At 37.8% G+C, this 15,820-nt stretch overlaps 1 protein-coding gene across 7 annotated transcripts in view; it reads right to left on the bottom strand.

Moving 5' to 3' along the window:
• RBMS3 (RNA binding motif single stranded interacting protein 3) overlaps positions 1–15,820 on the bottom strand; it is a 632,648-nt gene that overhangs the window by 89,036 nt on the left and 527,792 nt on the right. For 6 of the 7 annotated variants that reach the window (XM_040963914.1, XM_040963885.1, XM_040963911.1 and 3 more), the window contains exon 8: positions 8,999–9,045. In XM_040963914.1, the coding sequence (XP_040819848.1) occupies positions 8,999–9,045 (47 nt within the window). Of the gene's footprint in view, positions 1–8,998; positions 9,046–12,442; positions 12,482–15,820 lie in introns of all 7 variants that reach the window. The other variant, XM_040963904.1, reaches the window with a different exon arrangement.

The following is a 15,820-nucleotide window of genomic DNA, read 5'->3' as shown; positions in this document are numbered from 1 at the left end:
AATCCTATCCATCAAACAAGAATGACATTTCATCCTTCCCCACAGGTTCCAGTACAATCACTCACATGAGTCATTCGGAATGGGGAATACCCTGGGCAGAGCAGAGTGGATGTACTGTCACGATCCCCTGATTCTGGTATTCTGCACTAAGTTCTTCCCAAGTTCAAACATAAGCCAAGAATGTACAGGAAACCCTTGCTGAAAGCATGGCAAGAAAGGCAGCTAATGCATTGGAGACTCAGAGGGAACATATTTGAAGAAATACAGGAGGCAAACCTATGGAGAGAACCCCAGAATCTTTCCCACTCTTTTAGCTTCTTCTCGGATCCTACCCTATCCGACCTGATTTATAAACATTTCACACATTAGAAAGTTTAACACATGAGAAAACTTTAGAGTACCCAGAAAGTTGAAAAAGTCAAGGTAAATCTAAATATATAGCCTTATGTTTCTGTGCCTGATATTCATAAACATCATGCCTCAGCATTGCTGTTATTAAAGACTGAGAAAGAATTGCATAGCAAATTATTTCCTGAGATTTTTCTCTTAGGAGCTATTTCTTTGCTGAGATTCAAGCAGCGTTCTGTGATTAGCCCAAGGTTCCTCAGCCAGAAGTGGATATTTGGCAATGCCTGGAGGTGTTTTCAAGTGTTACACCTTGGAAGGGAGTGCAACTGGAATGTGGTGTATTCAACTCCAGGATATCGCTCAACAACTGCAACAGGCAACATGCAACATCTTGTGATTTAAAAGAGAAAAAAAAATCCAATGCAAAATATTAGTGGTGATAAGTTTAAAAGCCTTACTTTATACATTGCAGGAGGTTAATTCTGGAGAAGGTTCATATGATCCTAATACCACATGCTGAAATAGCTCAGAAAACATAACTAAATATGATTTATAGAATTCTAAGATGGCTCATAGAAAACTTCATTTGTTTAAAGAATTCAAGTAGTGACTGGCTCTGTGACACTAAATGCAAATGACCTCTACGAATCTGGAATGTGCACATCTAAGTCACCAACAGGAGATTATTTTGCCTGCAGCAAAGTCTTTTTCAGGAAAGTTGGCAGTTAATAGTAATGTGGTGAAATCTAACTTCACTGACAATAAAATAGCATGAATATAATAACCATAGGGTAGAAGAGAAGTTGCTTTCTTTTTTTACTGTAGAAAAACTATACAAAATCTTGTTTGCACACCGAAATGAACAGCATTGGCTTGTATTTCATGACCACAAGCAATACTATTAGCATTGGAACCACACATGTCATTTCTGAGGGTAACACAATAGCATAAGATTAATAAGTTACTGGTCATTTTTATTGTAATACCAACTTGTGCTTCATGTTAAATCCCTTTCGTAGTGTAATAGATAAGGCTTCTGTATCAGTTAGCATCAAATGGCCATATAAAACAGCTGGCAAACCAGGCTATAGAAAACATTCATTTCCACATTTCCCCCAAGAACATTTTATTCAAATAGAACAATTCAAGAGGCTTTTACTCAGCAGCTCACAGTGAAAAGGGCGCAGGAAAGATGAGATTTGGAATATGGGGGGATTATTGCCTCCCTCTCATGCTCACATTTGAAAAGGATGGAATTTCATCTTTGCTGAAAAAGCAATAGGGCTATAGCAATAACAAATTATAGAGTTTTGCCAGAGCTCTCAAAGATGGAAGATTTTCTTTATTACTATTCTTGTAAGCTTTGGCTACAGTAAAAGGTGTAAAAATGTTTTGCTTCATTGCTGTAACCTGGACAATTGCACGGATTCAGGCAGATTTCAGCACTGACATTTTGCCCGAGCCATGGAGTGTCAGGAGGGTCCTGTTATAAAATGTTTGTTTTTCGTTAAGTTAACAATGAGGCTAGATTTGGAGGCCTTAACTTCAGTTACATGTTCCCGTTCTCATATGTTGACTGCAGAATACAGAGCACTGAGCTCTGTACACACCTGGCAACTACCAGCCACAAGGCAGCCACACGTTTGCCTCTGATTCTCTGAAAGCCCCATGCTTCACTGTACAGTTACAGGATGGTCAGGACACTGCACATACTTCATCCAAAACCTGGGACCCCTCCCAGAGGTAAGAATAATCCGCATCCTTTTTTTTTCCCCAATGTGCTTTTGCTAAAAAAAAAAAATGCATCTAAAAATAAATACACTCATGAATCTTACATAATTCTGGAGTTATGCACTCTACCTTGTGTTAGAAATTTTTACATGTCCAGTGACTCTAATATAATATTAAACTTTTGTTTTTCACATAACATCACTAACAGGACTTTGAGCAGTGCAACAGTTAGGTATTAAAAAGTTGCTTATTAAATGCAACTTAGTAAGCATGAAGCAATATTCGACAATACTAGCTGAATCATGGTGAGTTACAATTTTATCTCTGCACACTAATTGTTTTCTGTAAAATGGGATGAGCCTCCTCGTGCAGTAATAAATATTTCTCAGTTAGGCTAGTTCCCTATGAGTGAGATTTGACTGCCACACCAAATATAGTAATGTGAATAGGGGTTAACTCATTTTGTTCCAGACGTTAATGTTAGACTTTTTGGTATGCTGAAAAAGTTCCTTAAAGCAGTTTCCACACTCCCAAATGGTATGTGCCTATACTAACCCAAGGAGCACAGTTGCTTGACTAAATGTTTGTGATCATTTAGCTCTTGCAAGCATCGAAATGATTGTGCTTCTGCCCTGTTCCTGGGATGTTACCATATAAAGTAACAAAAGAGGGGATTGAGCAGATCTTGTATGAAAACAATCGGTGGGAGGAAGTATCAAATCAATATGATTACTTAGTTGCTCCTATTTCTTTCAACTTAACTTTGCACAATTTCTACCTGTAGAAATTGATAGATATTGATAGATATTGATTATTATCATCAACAATACAGCAGAAAATCTAAGAGTTATATTTTTAACCAAAGGCTTAGGATTCACAGGCAGCTTGGTCACTTTAGGTGAAAGTAGGGGTTGTATTCAAGGAGAATCAGGATAAGGTATTGCTTGGGAACAGACTGACTTGATGACCAGGTAGAGGAATAGTTTCCTAGGTATCAGCTGTGGGGATCAAGAAGACAGCACTAGTGAAATTTCATCTTGTTGATTTTGTATTAATAATACTACACTAAACAGTATGTAATAATGAATAAGAGATAGTAAGTCAGTAGTCCAACTTGTAGGAACATCAAAAACAGCACCAATATTTAGGCTGATAACTATGATCTATCATTCCAGATTTCATTCATGCTTATAAAATATTATGGGAAAATTATTAATATTATTATCTCCATTTATCTTTCTTTTTTTTTTCTTTTTTTTTTTTTTTTTTTGCCAAGTCAGATGTACAGAGAGGAGGAGAGAGAGGAAGATCTTCCATCCGATGATTCACTCCCAAAGTGACTGCAACAGCAGCGCTGAGCCAATCCAAAACCAGGAGCCTGGAACTCCTCCGGGTCTCCTACATGGGCATGGGGTCCCAAGGCCCTAGGCTGTCTTCCCCAGGCCACAAGCAGGAAGCAGAATGGGAGGCAAGGTTGCCGGGATTAAAACTGATGTCCATCAGGTATCCTGGTGCATACAAGATGAGGATTTCAGCTGCTAGGCTACCACAATGGGCCCATTATCTTTCTAAAATATTTAATATGTTCTGACAGCTTATGTTCCTGTCACTGTCATAGAAGACCCAACTGGTTTTTCAGTGTCATAGCTTCAGCCTAGACTAACCCTGGACAAATGCCACTTGGGGGCAGATAATTCTCTTTCTCTCACCATCTTTTTCTGCCACTCTGCCTTTCAAAGAAGTAAATACTGAAAAATGAGAAATAACAGCAAAGAATGAAGTTTTCAGATCTAGCAGATAAGAGAGTTTCAAAATAATGTAAATGGCAAAAAAAAAAAAGAGTCTAAAAACTTAACTCTTCAGTTACAACTGCCAAAGTTGGAGATGACTAAGGAAATCATCCAGAGAAATGCCAGTGAATTTTTAGTGAAAAATTCATATTTCCACAGGTAGAGTTTTAGAGTAATTAGGGAATACAGTGAATGTGGACAACAGAGGAAGTTTGTCATTGAAGGAAAGACTGACATCACATAGCAGTCAGAAGTATCCCTGCCAATAGGCATGGCTTTGCTTCTCCCCTTGTCATATCTGGGATAGATTGAAGTATGTGAGTGTGCTTCAAAAATGCTTACATAGAGGATGATATTGAAAAGAGGGCTTGAATAATGCAATATTGTTTTTATTGTGAGATCTGCTATATTCAATAATTTGGATATCTTCCTCATCTTCACCAAAGTTTGTTTCTTAAGGGAAAATAGTTGGCATAAATAAGTCAATAGGTAGTAGAGCTGGATGATCTACACTTGCAACTGTTTAAATAGTCCAAATGGTTCAATTGGGACAACGTTAAAATATTATCGGTAAAGGTGTCATATTTCAGGTGATTTATTGCTGAAGAGGTCATTGCAGCAACCCCAGCACAGTCTACATGTGGTGAAATAGGGGGAGCTCTTCAGCCAACAGGAAAAAGTGTTCTCTGAGAGTGTGGCTCTTCTCAATGCCTTGAACATGTTCCAGCCCAAAATTTACTTTTAAATTTTAAATTCAAGCTGAAATTTAAATTATTTTTCTCTTCAGGCTTGTAATTTGTTAGGACAAGTATCTAGAAGGATATTTCTAGAGTATTTTAGAGCACATTGGCAAATGACTGACCCAGAATAAAACTTTGGACAATGTCATTCTCGAATTCAAGTTCTACTTTTAATATTTAATTCTTTATCATTGGGATCTTCTAAGTCAAGCATATTTGAAATTGAGTATATCATTTTTCTCCAACTCTTTTCTTGTCTTTCGCATAATAGGACTACTGTGTCACTTCGGGACTGAAAATTTTGAGTCATTTTTCTTTCTTAACAAAAATACATCATCAAGTTAGTCATGGCATATTGTCAGAGATTAGCTGAAAGCATGGCTTCCTCAGAAAAGTCTGATCAACTGCCCAAGTAAATGCAAAAGTTTCACAACTGTGCAATTTACAACTAGGTACTATTATAAATAAGTAATGAGATGGTTTCAAGTCAATTTGCATTGCTGTCTGGAAAGACAATAACGAGGGCCTACCTAACTCACCACAACATTCATGATCCTTGACAGACAGTCCCACACACAGAATTGCTGAGTGGCTGTTTTTGTTCTTGATTGTTTCTTGTTTTGAATGTACAAAGTACAATGCTCATAATCTTAGCCTCTCTTGGTCCCCTTCTATACCCAACACCAGCAAACACTGTAGAATAGGATCGGAGTTATTAGGTTTTGCATGAATGGCACTGTCTTAATTGCCTCCTGCTTAACAGAAATTATCTTCTCCAGCTCTTTCATCATTATTAATATTTTATCACTCTGCTGACAAAAAGGCTGATGAAGAGGAAGTGCAAACTGTTAAACTTTCAAATCTTACACCAACAACATTTCCTAAAATTTTACACAGCTTGTTAAAGCCTCTTCAGAAGAGAATTCCCTCCAATTACAACCCGATTCCATTTCTATTTACTCCAATGCATGGTCTCAGGAAGCAATTTCTCATGTGCCCATCTTTGGTCAACTCTGATAGCCCTTGGCTTCTGCACAGCTTGTATGAAGCTTCTCTTTTACGCTATTTAGACAAAGATGCCAGGTTCTCCTGAGAGCCAGAGACTCACATTTATTTCCCAGCTGCCCAAAGGGCTTAAATTTCTTAGCTTTAACAAAATGATGCTAGCAACACAAAGGGGTATTTCAATAAATTACATTGCGTAACTTTGATATAACTTTTTCATTTTGCTTCATAATCAATCACAGAAAAATACTTGTTGGGACAACTGAGAAAGATGAGAGTTAATCTGGAAAATTCATCTTTTGAAATCACAGTAGCAACAATGCTGTTACAGCAATAATGATGTTAGCATGCCTCATAAAAATTTGTATTTTAAAGATATATGTAGAAGACACACAAAACAAATGTTCAGTCTCACACAATGAGGTTTCGTTTCATGCCAGTTAGAATGGCTGTCATCCAAAAAGCTAAGAACAATAATCACTGATTAGGATGCATTAAAGAAATGGTACCCTAATCCACTGCTGGTGGGAAGGCAAAAAAACTTCACCATTATGGAAGACAGTACAAAGTTTTTTTTTCAGATAGCTGGAAATAGCTCCATCATATGATCCTGAGAATTTACCCAAACATCATGAAATCAACCTATGAGAGAGTTATTACCCCCGTGTTTACTGAAGTTAAATTCCCAAAAGCTAAAATAATCAACCCAGTTATTAATCAATTGATGACTGAATTAAACTGTGGCATGCACATACACTATGAAACACTACCCAACTATAAGAGAATGAAACCCTGTCTTTTGCCACAAAATGGATGTGACTTAAAACGATTATGCTTATTAAATAAGCCAGTCTCAAAATGATATCATGTTTACTCTGACATGTGGCTACTATTGTAGAACACACAAAAAAGTCTAGGAATGAAGTGGTCACTTTTGGTTATGACTGGCATTTTAGCCCAGGTTTATACTCCAGCGGAAATGCAGTCTTGTGATCTTTTTACTTTTGAATATTACAATCAATGGCAAATTAAGCCTGTGAATAGAAAGTTGATTAAAATCATGTCTGTGCAAACACTGTTGAATGGAGAGAAGGGAGGAGTGTTCTTGCTAAAGGTCACAGGGAAGCAAGGGGAGTGTGAATGTCTCCTTGAAACTGTAGCTATTGAATGTGTTCAACTGTTCTCAATTAACTTCAAAAACTTAAAAATAACTATTAAAACTGCATGTTGAAAGATTCAGGGGTATTTATTTTGATAGGGTCCAGCGAAAAGAATCTCTTACCGGTGTATAACGTAATGGTAATTAATAAGCTACTTAATTATACATAAAATTTACACTATTTCGTTTTCTGCTTTATTTTTCAATATTAGCTATAGGAAGGCAAAAATGGGTTATTTCTCAGCCATTGGCTATATCTCTAAATCTTCATACAAAGAATAGTTTTATAAGTATATATCAGATCTATTTTAAAGGGGGAAGATACATGTTTACATATATAATACATAAGCATATATATAATACTGTAAAATATTAAGATTTTATGATTCAAACTAATGAGCATGCTAATGATATTCATTTAAATAATTTTCCTTTTACTTTATGTAGTTCAATCTTAAACACATATTTCTGTCTATTTTTAAACTATGACAATTGAGTTAAAAATATGAAGCACTTAGAATATAATATGTATTCAAAAGTATAATTTTTTGTTTATAGTATCTATTTTCTTTCAACTAGCACATAATGCCATAAGCATAGTTAGTATCTTTTAAGTTCATTATTTTATCTCCAACTTTAGGAATTGGAGGACATCATTTTCCATGTTTTTAATTCTTTCTACCCACCAGGTCTATGGTGTTGTATCGGAAGCAAACAGATGGCTATTGGATAAATAAAGGATGGCATTAGTTTTCGCTTCTGACAGGAAGTTTATTCTACCACAAAAGAAAAAGATCATACTCATGCACTAGTTTGTCACCTGCGCCACCTCTTTTATGAAAGGGTTGACTGTGTCTTTCTTAAAGGATAGGGTCAGTACGCATCCACTGCTTTCTTCTCATCAGTGAATTACAACAGTGGCTCTAGAAGGTTCCTTGGCTGTTTATTGAATGTCTCAAAAATGAGTTCCTGCGTGGATAAGTGTAAGAATAAGGGTAATTTTTTAAAAGATATCTTAACATATTTCTATCAGAGGCCAATGACCAATGATAGAATGGAATACAATTTATCCTACCAACCATCAGTGGTATTTGGTGAGGAGGTCTTCATTATAATTTGTTAGACTTAGACAATGAAAGCCATGGGAAAATGCAGGAGACAATGAGCAACCAATTATAACTGTCAATTTAAAGACAGCTAAACAAGAAAAATTAGGAAAATAAAAGAAAGTTTTGGGTACCAGTGTATGTGTATGGCCCCAGCGTACTGTAGTGCCTTGGGACAATTTGATTTATGGCTGCTCTGCTTCTAATACAGCTCCCTACTCATGTGCCCAGGAAGGCAGCAAATGATGGTCCAAGGACCCACTTGGGACACCCGGACCGTGATCTTGACTCCTGGTTCTGTCCAGTTCCAGTCCTAGGCATTGCAAGCATTTGAGTAATGGACTAGCAAATGGAAGATCCTTTCTTGCTGTCTCCCTCACATCTCATCACTCTACTTTTCAAATAAATGAGAGTGAATGAAAGTGAGAGAGAGGAGAGTAAGAGAGAGAGGATGCGTTTACTGAAGATATTCAGTTTTTAGAATTTTAGAGAAAAAAGTCCATGAAGTTTTACCGTCTTATTTTTCAGAGGAGTAATTTAAGCTGTGTAATGTGTTCTTTGCTCAAGCCCACAGGTTTTCAGCGGTTTATTAAAATGGATGAAGATACAGTCACCCAAGTTATTAATATGATATTTGCTCACGATCATTCCCCTAATCATGGGAATGAAAGAGTTAAAGCATTGTTCATGAAGACATTCAGCTTGTACACCCAGAAATGACAGAATGCTAAACTCGGGGTTAGCAACAGGAACAACATCCTTATACTCTTGTACTCAGGACACAAAAAGAATCCTCCCAGATCAAAGCTATTTATATTCCTCCTTCACAAAGTTGTCTTTATGTTTTCTCAGGCCAGAAATAGAGAAATAAAAGGGTTTAATGCAAGCAGAGGCATTGTGACAATGGGAGACCAGAGTCATTTAGAGAGAGAGAGAGAAAAAAAAAAAATAAAACAAAACAAAAAACAACGGTGGTGAGAACGTTGGGGCTTAAAGTTCTTGCTTCAAATGTAAAAACAAACAAAAGTGTAAAAACGTATTTTAACCTGTTTCTTTAGTGCTTCTTCAGAGCACAATGATCTTCCAGCAATCAACATGGAGATAATGTGATCTACTTACCCATTCTGTATGGCAGCTGTGGGGTCATATGTCAGAGCCATGCCAGCCTGTGTACAGGGTGGAGAGAGGAGAAAATAAACCTCAACATTTTTATTAGTTGGCCCCAAACATTCGACACACAGAGAGTTTAATCTTTAGTTTCAATGACTTAAATTTATTTTCTCTCTATATTTCTCTACCCTTACGCCAAGACTAAGATTTTACTGGCCTTGCCAAGACCAGCATTTTATTGCATACAAACCACAAGCCAGCAGTGAGTGAGTGAAGAGCTTTATAACTAAACAAAGCAAGGAATAGCGCGTGCTGGATGATGTCCATTTATACCTCGTCAACTATTCTCTATCTCATACTTCTACAATTTCTTAGAATTATCAAGAGCACCTACTGCACATCTGACAGCATGGAAAAAAGACAGCAACAATTAATATGCCTAAAAACACTTCTAATCCTTTCACCTTTGCAGAAGAAAATGTAAAGAACCCCTCACTATAACATATGCCTTGGGAGCTGGGGGGATTACGGGTCACAGAATGCTAATCTATGATGTGACCAGTGTCTGTCCCTCTTAATGCTGAAAAATGAAGATCTTTTACACGCAGTGGAAGTTCTAGGACACATGACTAAGAAGGAAGTGGTTTTGTGCTGTTTCTAAGCAGAGGGCCACCTCTGAGGAGCTCCCAAACCGCTGCTTCACAAGCTGCCTTTTTGCTTCAAGCACATCTGATCCTCACCACAACTCCATCCATCAAGTCCCTTTATTGCAGGAAGGTGCTGCAGCTCGCAACAATCAAGTGACCTGCTCAAGGTCACACGCGCGGAGGCAGGTGTATGCTTCACCCCAAGTGTTCAGATGCAGCTTGTGCTCCACGGTTCAACCGCACCTTTGGTCTAGGATGTCAAGGGGTTTGAATATCGTCTCCCACCAAAGTTCTCCACGATCATGTGAACACACCACACTTCTACCTGAACTATTGTGAGTACAAAATACATCAAGAAGGTAAAGATTGAAATATGAAACTTCCAAGGTTGTTGTAGGATAGATGATTTTGTTTAACGTTTTTATTATTTCTTTTTCTAAAGACATTGAAAAGAGACTAAAAGGTGGATGTGTAGCTAACTGATTCGCTTTGACGTCCAGATCTGAATACTTAATCCAGCTCTCTATGAATACAGAGAGCTAAAGATATTATTATTATTATTATTATTATCATTTCTTGCTGCCTTCAGAGGGTATCTAGAATGGGTTTCTGGCCCCTTGCTTCAGCCATTTGGGGAGAGAGCCAATCAATGAGAGGGCTCTCTCTTCTCAAGTAAAAAGCAAAACAACAACAACAAAAAAGTAAATTAGACTAACACCAACTTGATAGCCGTCCTATCACTCTACAATAAGGCACCAACAACGTGTACACTTTGGGAGAAACTGAGTGAGAAGTGAACAAGGCATCTGAACCTGTAATTTCTTCAGAAAATTTTTTAAGTACTTGAGTTTTAAAGACTTACTGAGAAAAGAGAAACAATATTTTTAAAGAAAAGAAACCATGAGCTTCCATAATTGAGTGTTTCCTTTATCCGGTATGGTTAAAGGTAATTTTCTTAAAGGGCTCATTGAATTTCTTGTATTTAAGTTGTAATTGAAATGAAAAACTTAAGGCTTCCTAATGCATGTTTTGCATTATTTCCCAGGATACCAACTTTTAAATTATTACTAAGATTGGTATGAAGAATAAAGGTGTAGGGCTACAAATGTATGCAATTGGCAAAAAGGAGCAGACATAAATTGAAACGGAGTTAGGAAGCAAAATTATAATAGCTGTCAGAAGTTAGTGTGGAACCCTGAAAAAAAAAACACTTGCTAAATCATAATTCCATGGCTTCTTTAAACTTTGGGATCACACACATATTAAGTATGTACATGGCAATTTGACAAGCGATGAGGAGATAAAAAGAGTAAAACTCCTAATAAAGAAAGGCTGTTGTTCTTCGCCTGCTAGGGGAAAGGAAAAGAAGCAGTGGTGTAAAAATATACAGAAATCCAAAGTATAGATTTTTCTACGGAGGGGGCTTCTGCCGCTAACCAGCAGGTGTTGCCCCCCCCCACCCCCCACCCCCAGTGCCTCTACAGTGAGCAGCCCTGGGCTTTGCTGAACCTCCACAGTCTTGGATGCTAGGGGGCAGTCATAGAGCTGTGCATTTGGGATGACACTTCCCCAGGAGCAACTCTGAAGTCTTGATGTCATCCTGGAGGCGAAATGAATCAAGTGGCGCTTTGTATTCAGTAAGCACCATTTTAGTGCATGAGAGACTCAGGATGGTGGTCACACCTTCAGCCGCCTAAGTACCTCAGATTGTTGAAAACTTGGGGACATAGAGGAGGTGTTCCCTCATGAACCTCATGCTCCCTTCTTTTCCCTATACTTATTTTCAAACAAAGCTTAGGGAGCAACCAGGGGTGCCGAGTACTTCTGGAAATGTGAAATGCCACAAGCATGTTTTTTACTTTTATTTCAAATTTATCACGAAGACAAGATTTTGTCATATATGTTTTTTCCCAATTCTTGATTGAATTCTTCATAGGTTGCAGTTGACTGTGAAATTCCAGCAAAGAACAGAATAATTCCAATGAATTCCATCTCTTTTTCAGCGGAGTGTTGATATTTTATTAAGCTTCCAATCTCCATCCATTGTTTCAAAAGATGAAAATAATAACTGAATAGATGGTAATATGGGCTAATGGAAAGGGCATATGTATCAATTAGATAAGCCGGGACTCAAATTTTAGCTAATTTCTTTCTATAAATATGAGAAAATTGTTTGAAATCTCAGATTCCTCAAGTATTAAATGGTATTTCATCACATTTTTCTTACATTTAAATGAGGATTACATTTGTAAATTGCTCACCACAATGCCTGGAAAGAAGACACTTATGTTAATGTTATAATACACAGCGACATGCGTTGAGTGCCCAAGGTGTGATGTCAAGGACATGCAGTCAGGCATGGTGTGTTGAGGAGTTACAGCTGAGTACAGTCTTGAATGATGGATAAGATTTAAAGCAAATGGATATGGTGAGTGACGAGCAGTTTGGCACAAAAGGAGCATCATTGGAAAGAGGTAAACAAAAAATGGTGTGTTGCATGACTCACTTGTGGTAGAAGATATGTGGGGCAAGAAAAGTGAAAAACAAGACTCATATGGTGAGGACGGGATCTTGATTGTCCAGCTCCTCTGAGGGAGCCTCTGTGCATTTTGGAGCAGGAAATTATATTGTCAATGAAGGATTAGGCAACAAGAGACAGAAAATTCTTGGGAAGGAGGGATGAGGTGGGGAGTCGCAGATCTAGAGCAAAAGCAGCTGGGGTGGCTACCTGAGGACAAGGATGAGGAGCTTAAGGTGAAATGATCAACGCAAAAGGTGCTACGAGATGAATGCATGGTTCACCTGCTTCCTGATGTTCTCTAGGGACAGTCTTACATCTGAGTCCCTTTGACAACAGGCGATAACAAGAGACAGTGGGTGCCACATGCATGTGGTAGACAGTGGGCTACAAAACAAGGCACATTGAATACATTCGGCTACACCTGGTTTTCACTTCATGTGTAACACACTGCTGACTCTAATGTGGTCTTCATGCAGACTGTGCATTCAATTCCCATTGGCCTGTTTGCACAAAGGTACAAGAGAAATGAATTGTGCAGCTCTATCTAGCAAAGTTTATTCTAAACTAGAGCCATGAAATCGTCATTAGGTAATCACCAAATAACATGGCATGTTTTTAAACTTCAGAGTCACACAGAGAAGCAACAGTATCTTGGAACAAAACAAAAACGTCACACCGCACATGTAGAAAAGTGATGTTTCATGCTGTCACTCTTATTCAATACACACTCTTTGTTGTTCAAGTTGATATCATTCGTATAATGGAAACATTTGTAACTTATTTCAAACGAAACAGAACATTCATTTCTCAAGAGCAACTAACTTTTCAGTCATGAAAGGATATTTGTAGATCTTCTAGACAGATTCAGTAATAAAGAAATAAATATTTTACAAGAAATGTTTTATTGGTGTAATTAGGGTACCTCTATTTTTTAATAAGTGGGGGAAACTCATTGAGACACATCAGTTTGACTTCAGGGCTGGATACAAGATGTACTAATTGGAACTATTTTGTTAGGCTATATGAAAACACGCTAAGAATGAAGGCACTGTTTCAGGCATGCATTTTATACAATGGGGATTCTCACTCCAGAAATAGCCCCTGAACTGCTGTGCATCCTCATTTGTGCGAACAGAGAAGCAATGATTGTTAACACCACCAGTGACAAGATATATTAGTGAAATTTTTAAAATGATCTTTGAAAGTATTTCTGTAATGCAGATGTAGACTGGTGACCCAATAGTTGGGTATAGTAAAGTTTACACAAATGTATAAAGAATGAACTTGTTGGATAACTGGAGCATTGATATATTTTCCTATCGCATCTCGCTATTTTGTTACATCTTGATGGAGTGGAACAGGGTCGGGAGCTATAAATTAGCATTTGCAAAGTTTCCAGTTTTCTATGCTCATGTTTAAAATAACACTTTAGTAAATTTGCAGAAAATACTACATATTTCAGTAAACACTGTGTATTGCATTGTCACATGACAAATTAAGAAAGCTGAAGAGGACAAAATAAAGCAGTTGTCGGGATTCTGCCTTCACAGAAATGTACTTCTTGCAACCAATTTTTACAGCAATTACAATTGTTAGGTGGTTAGGATAAGATAATCAAAGAGCAAAGTAAGACCACGTAAAACGATGTGTGTGAAATGAGGCTTTGAAAAGTATAATGTGTTGCAAATACTTAAGCATTACAATTGAAGAAGAATCTTATTTTATCTTAACTATGTTCATCTGCCTATTTAGAATACAAATCCTTATAAGCTGATTATGAAATAACATTGTGCGCACAATTTGTCTAAAATATAGACTTAAATTTTAAAAATAATTTTTGACTGGCACATAAAATCATCCACATATACATTCTCTGTACTGTTCAAATAAGGGCAGTTAAAAAAATAAAAACCTCTGATGGGAAGTAAACTTAAAACTAATTTCCATAAAATGTACCCAATTGGATAGTATGATTATAAATGAATTGTCTCCTCATTTCTTTTTTTCTGGCTTTTCCAAGTTGTATAGAATAAGGATTATTTTTATACTGGGGAGAGGCAATTTCATTTAGCACAACATATACACAATTATATCCTCCATGACTTGTTTTAAAATATTGGATTCAAGGTGAGATAAAGAGTATCATTTGTAAAAGTAAGGCAGATCAAAGCCTGATTCAGAAGTAGGCTTGGAGATGTGTGGGCTCTGACACACAAGACAGGAGGCAGGACAGAGGTTACTGAAACCAGAAAGATGAAGGTAAGGACAAAGCCTGGAAAGCCAGGGTTCATGGCACAGTCATTTTAGTGCTAGAATCCTTGTAAGGACTCAGAAATCCAAAAAAATCATGCTGCTCAAGGAACCAAAAGTTTCCTAGGTGATACCATAATTGTAGGTATTCAAAATATTCAGAGAAACCCATACAAATCTAGTATCATCACAAGCCTCTAATTGACAATAAATCAAGCTTCTAGTCCACGAAAGAACCATTTTTTAACTGCCTTGCTGTAATGGAAGGAATTAATCCTAGGATAACACACACACACTGAGAGCAAAATTGAGTGCAGGCCTGGAGTTCACTTGCTGAAAGGGGATTTGAGAGAATGAACTTCCAACCACAATAAGACACAAAAGATGTTTTGGGAGGGAGGTTGTGCAAGGGGGAGGCAGGTGACAAGGTCCAGTAGGGGTGTCTCTGATCAGCTCAAAGGGGAAAGGGGCTATGGATAATTTATTTTCCCAAGCAGAGACTGTGGTCTGCTCTTGCCTGCTGAAGGGGTGCTTCCTGTAACATCGTGCTGTCATCCCTTCCTTACCAAGAAGATGGGGAACAAACAGGAGAGCAGACAAGGAAATCATTGAGATCTACACAGCCCTGAGATAAGGAAGAGAAAGTGCCAATCACTCTGTGAAATGGCACACAACACCCACTTTTTTAAAGATTTTGCAAAGCCAAGAAATACATTTATTATAAATTTCATTGGATTCTTCTGTGTTATTTCACCATGTGATCCTCTCCCCTTGTTTTCTGAACTTCAGAGAGTAATTTCTTCTTTGGCATTACTTGCTCCCATCGCTTTCGAAATACAAGAGTTGAGGACAGGATTCTCCCTCTCTTTCTTATTGTGATTTCTAAATCTGTCTCTACTTGGAATTTTGAACACATTGCCAAGTTAAATGAAGAAGTTCAATACACAGTCACTGCCTTCTTACGAGCTACCATTTGTCATGTGGGTGTTTAGTAATGTCTTTTGGTATAACATTCTGGTGCATATTATCTCAACCCACTCCTTCTCATCTATCAGCCATAGCATGTGTTAGGAGGCGTGGTTTTTGTCAAAGGTACATCTGAGCATACAGTGGTCCTTTCTCTTGGTAGTATCCTGTCATGACAAGACACAACTCTTCATGACCCATTGCTGTGGATCTGTGGATCTCTACAAACTTCTCTGCAAATCACTTCCTGCCCTTCACCAAACTCGGAGGTAACACTACACAATGCCCTCAGGCAGTGCCCACCTGGCTTCAGCAACTGCAAAATTCTGACTTTGGGAAAACTGACATCATATTCCACCAACCTGTCTCAGTGTCATGGTCTCTCCCTTGGCCTGCCTTCCCTGCCCCATGTGGTCTAGTTGCTGTCTTTACTTTGTTTTTCAGGCT

Source organism: Ochotona curzoniae, unplaced genomic scaffold (genome assembly GCF_017591425.1).
Source record: "Ochotona curzoniae isolate NIBS_2020 unplaced genomic scaffold, NIBS_Ocur_1.0 contig_1302, whole genome shotgun sequence".
NCBI lineage: Eukaryota > Metazoa > Chordata > Mammalia > Lagomorpha > Ochotonidae > Ochotona > Ochotona curzoniae.
This window is presented reverse-complemented; position numbering and strand designations above follow the sequence as displayed.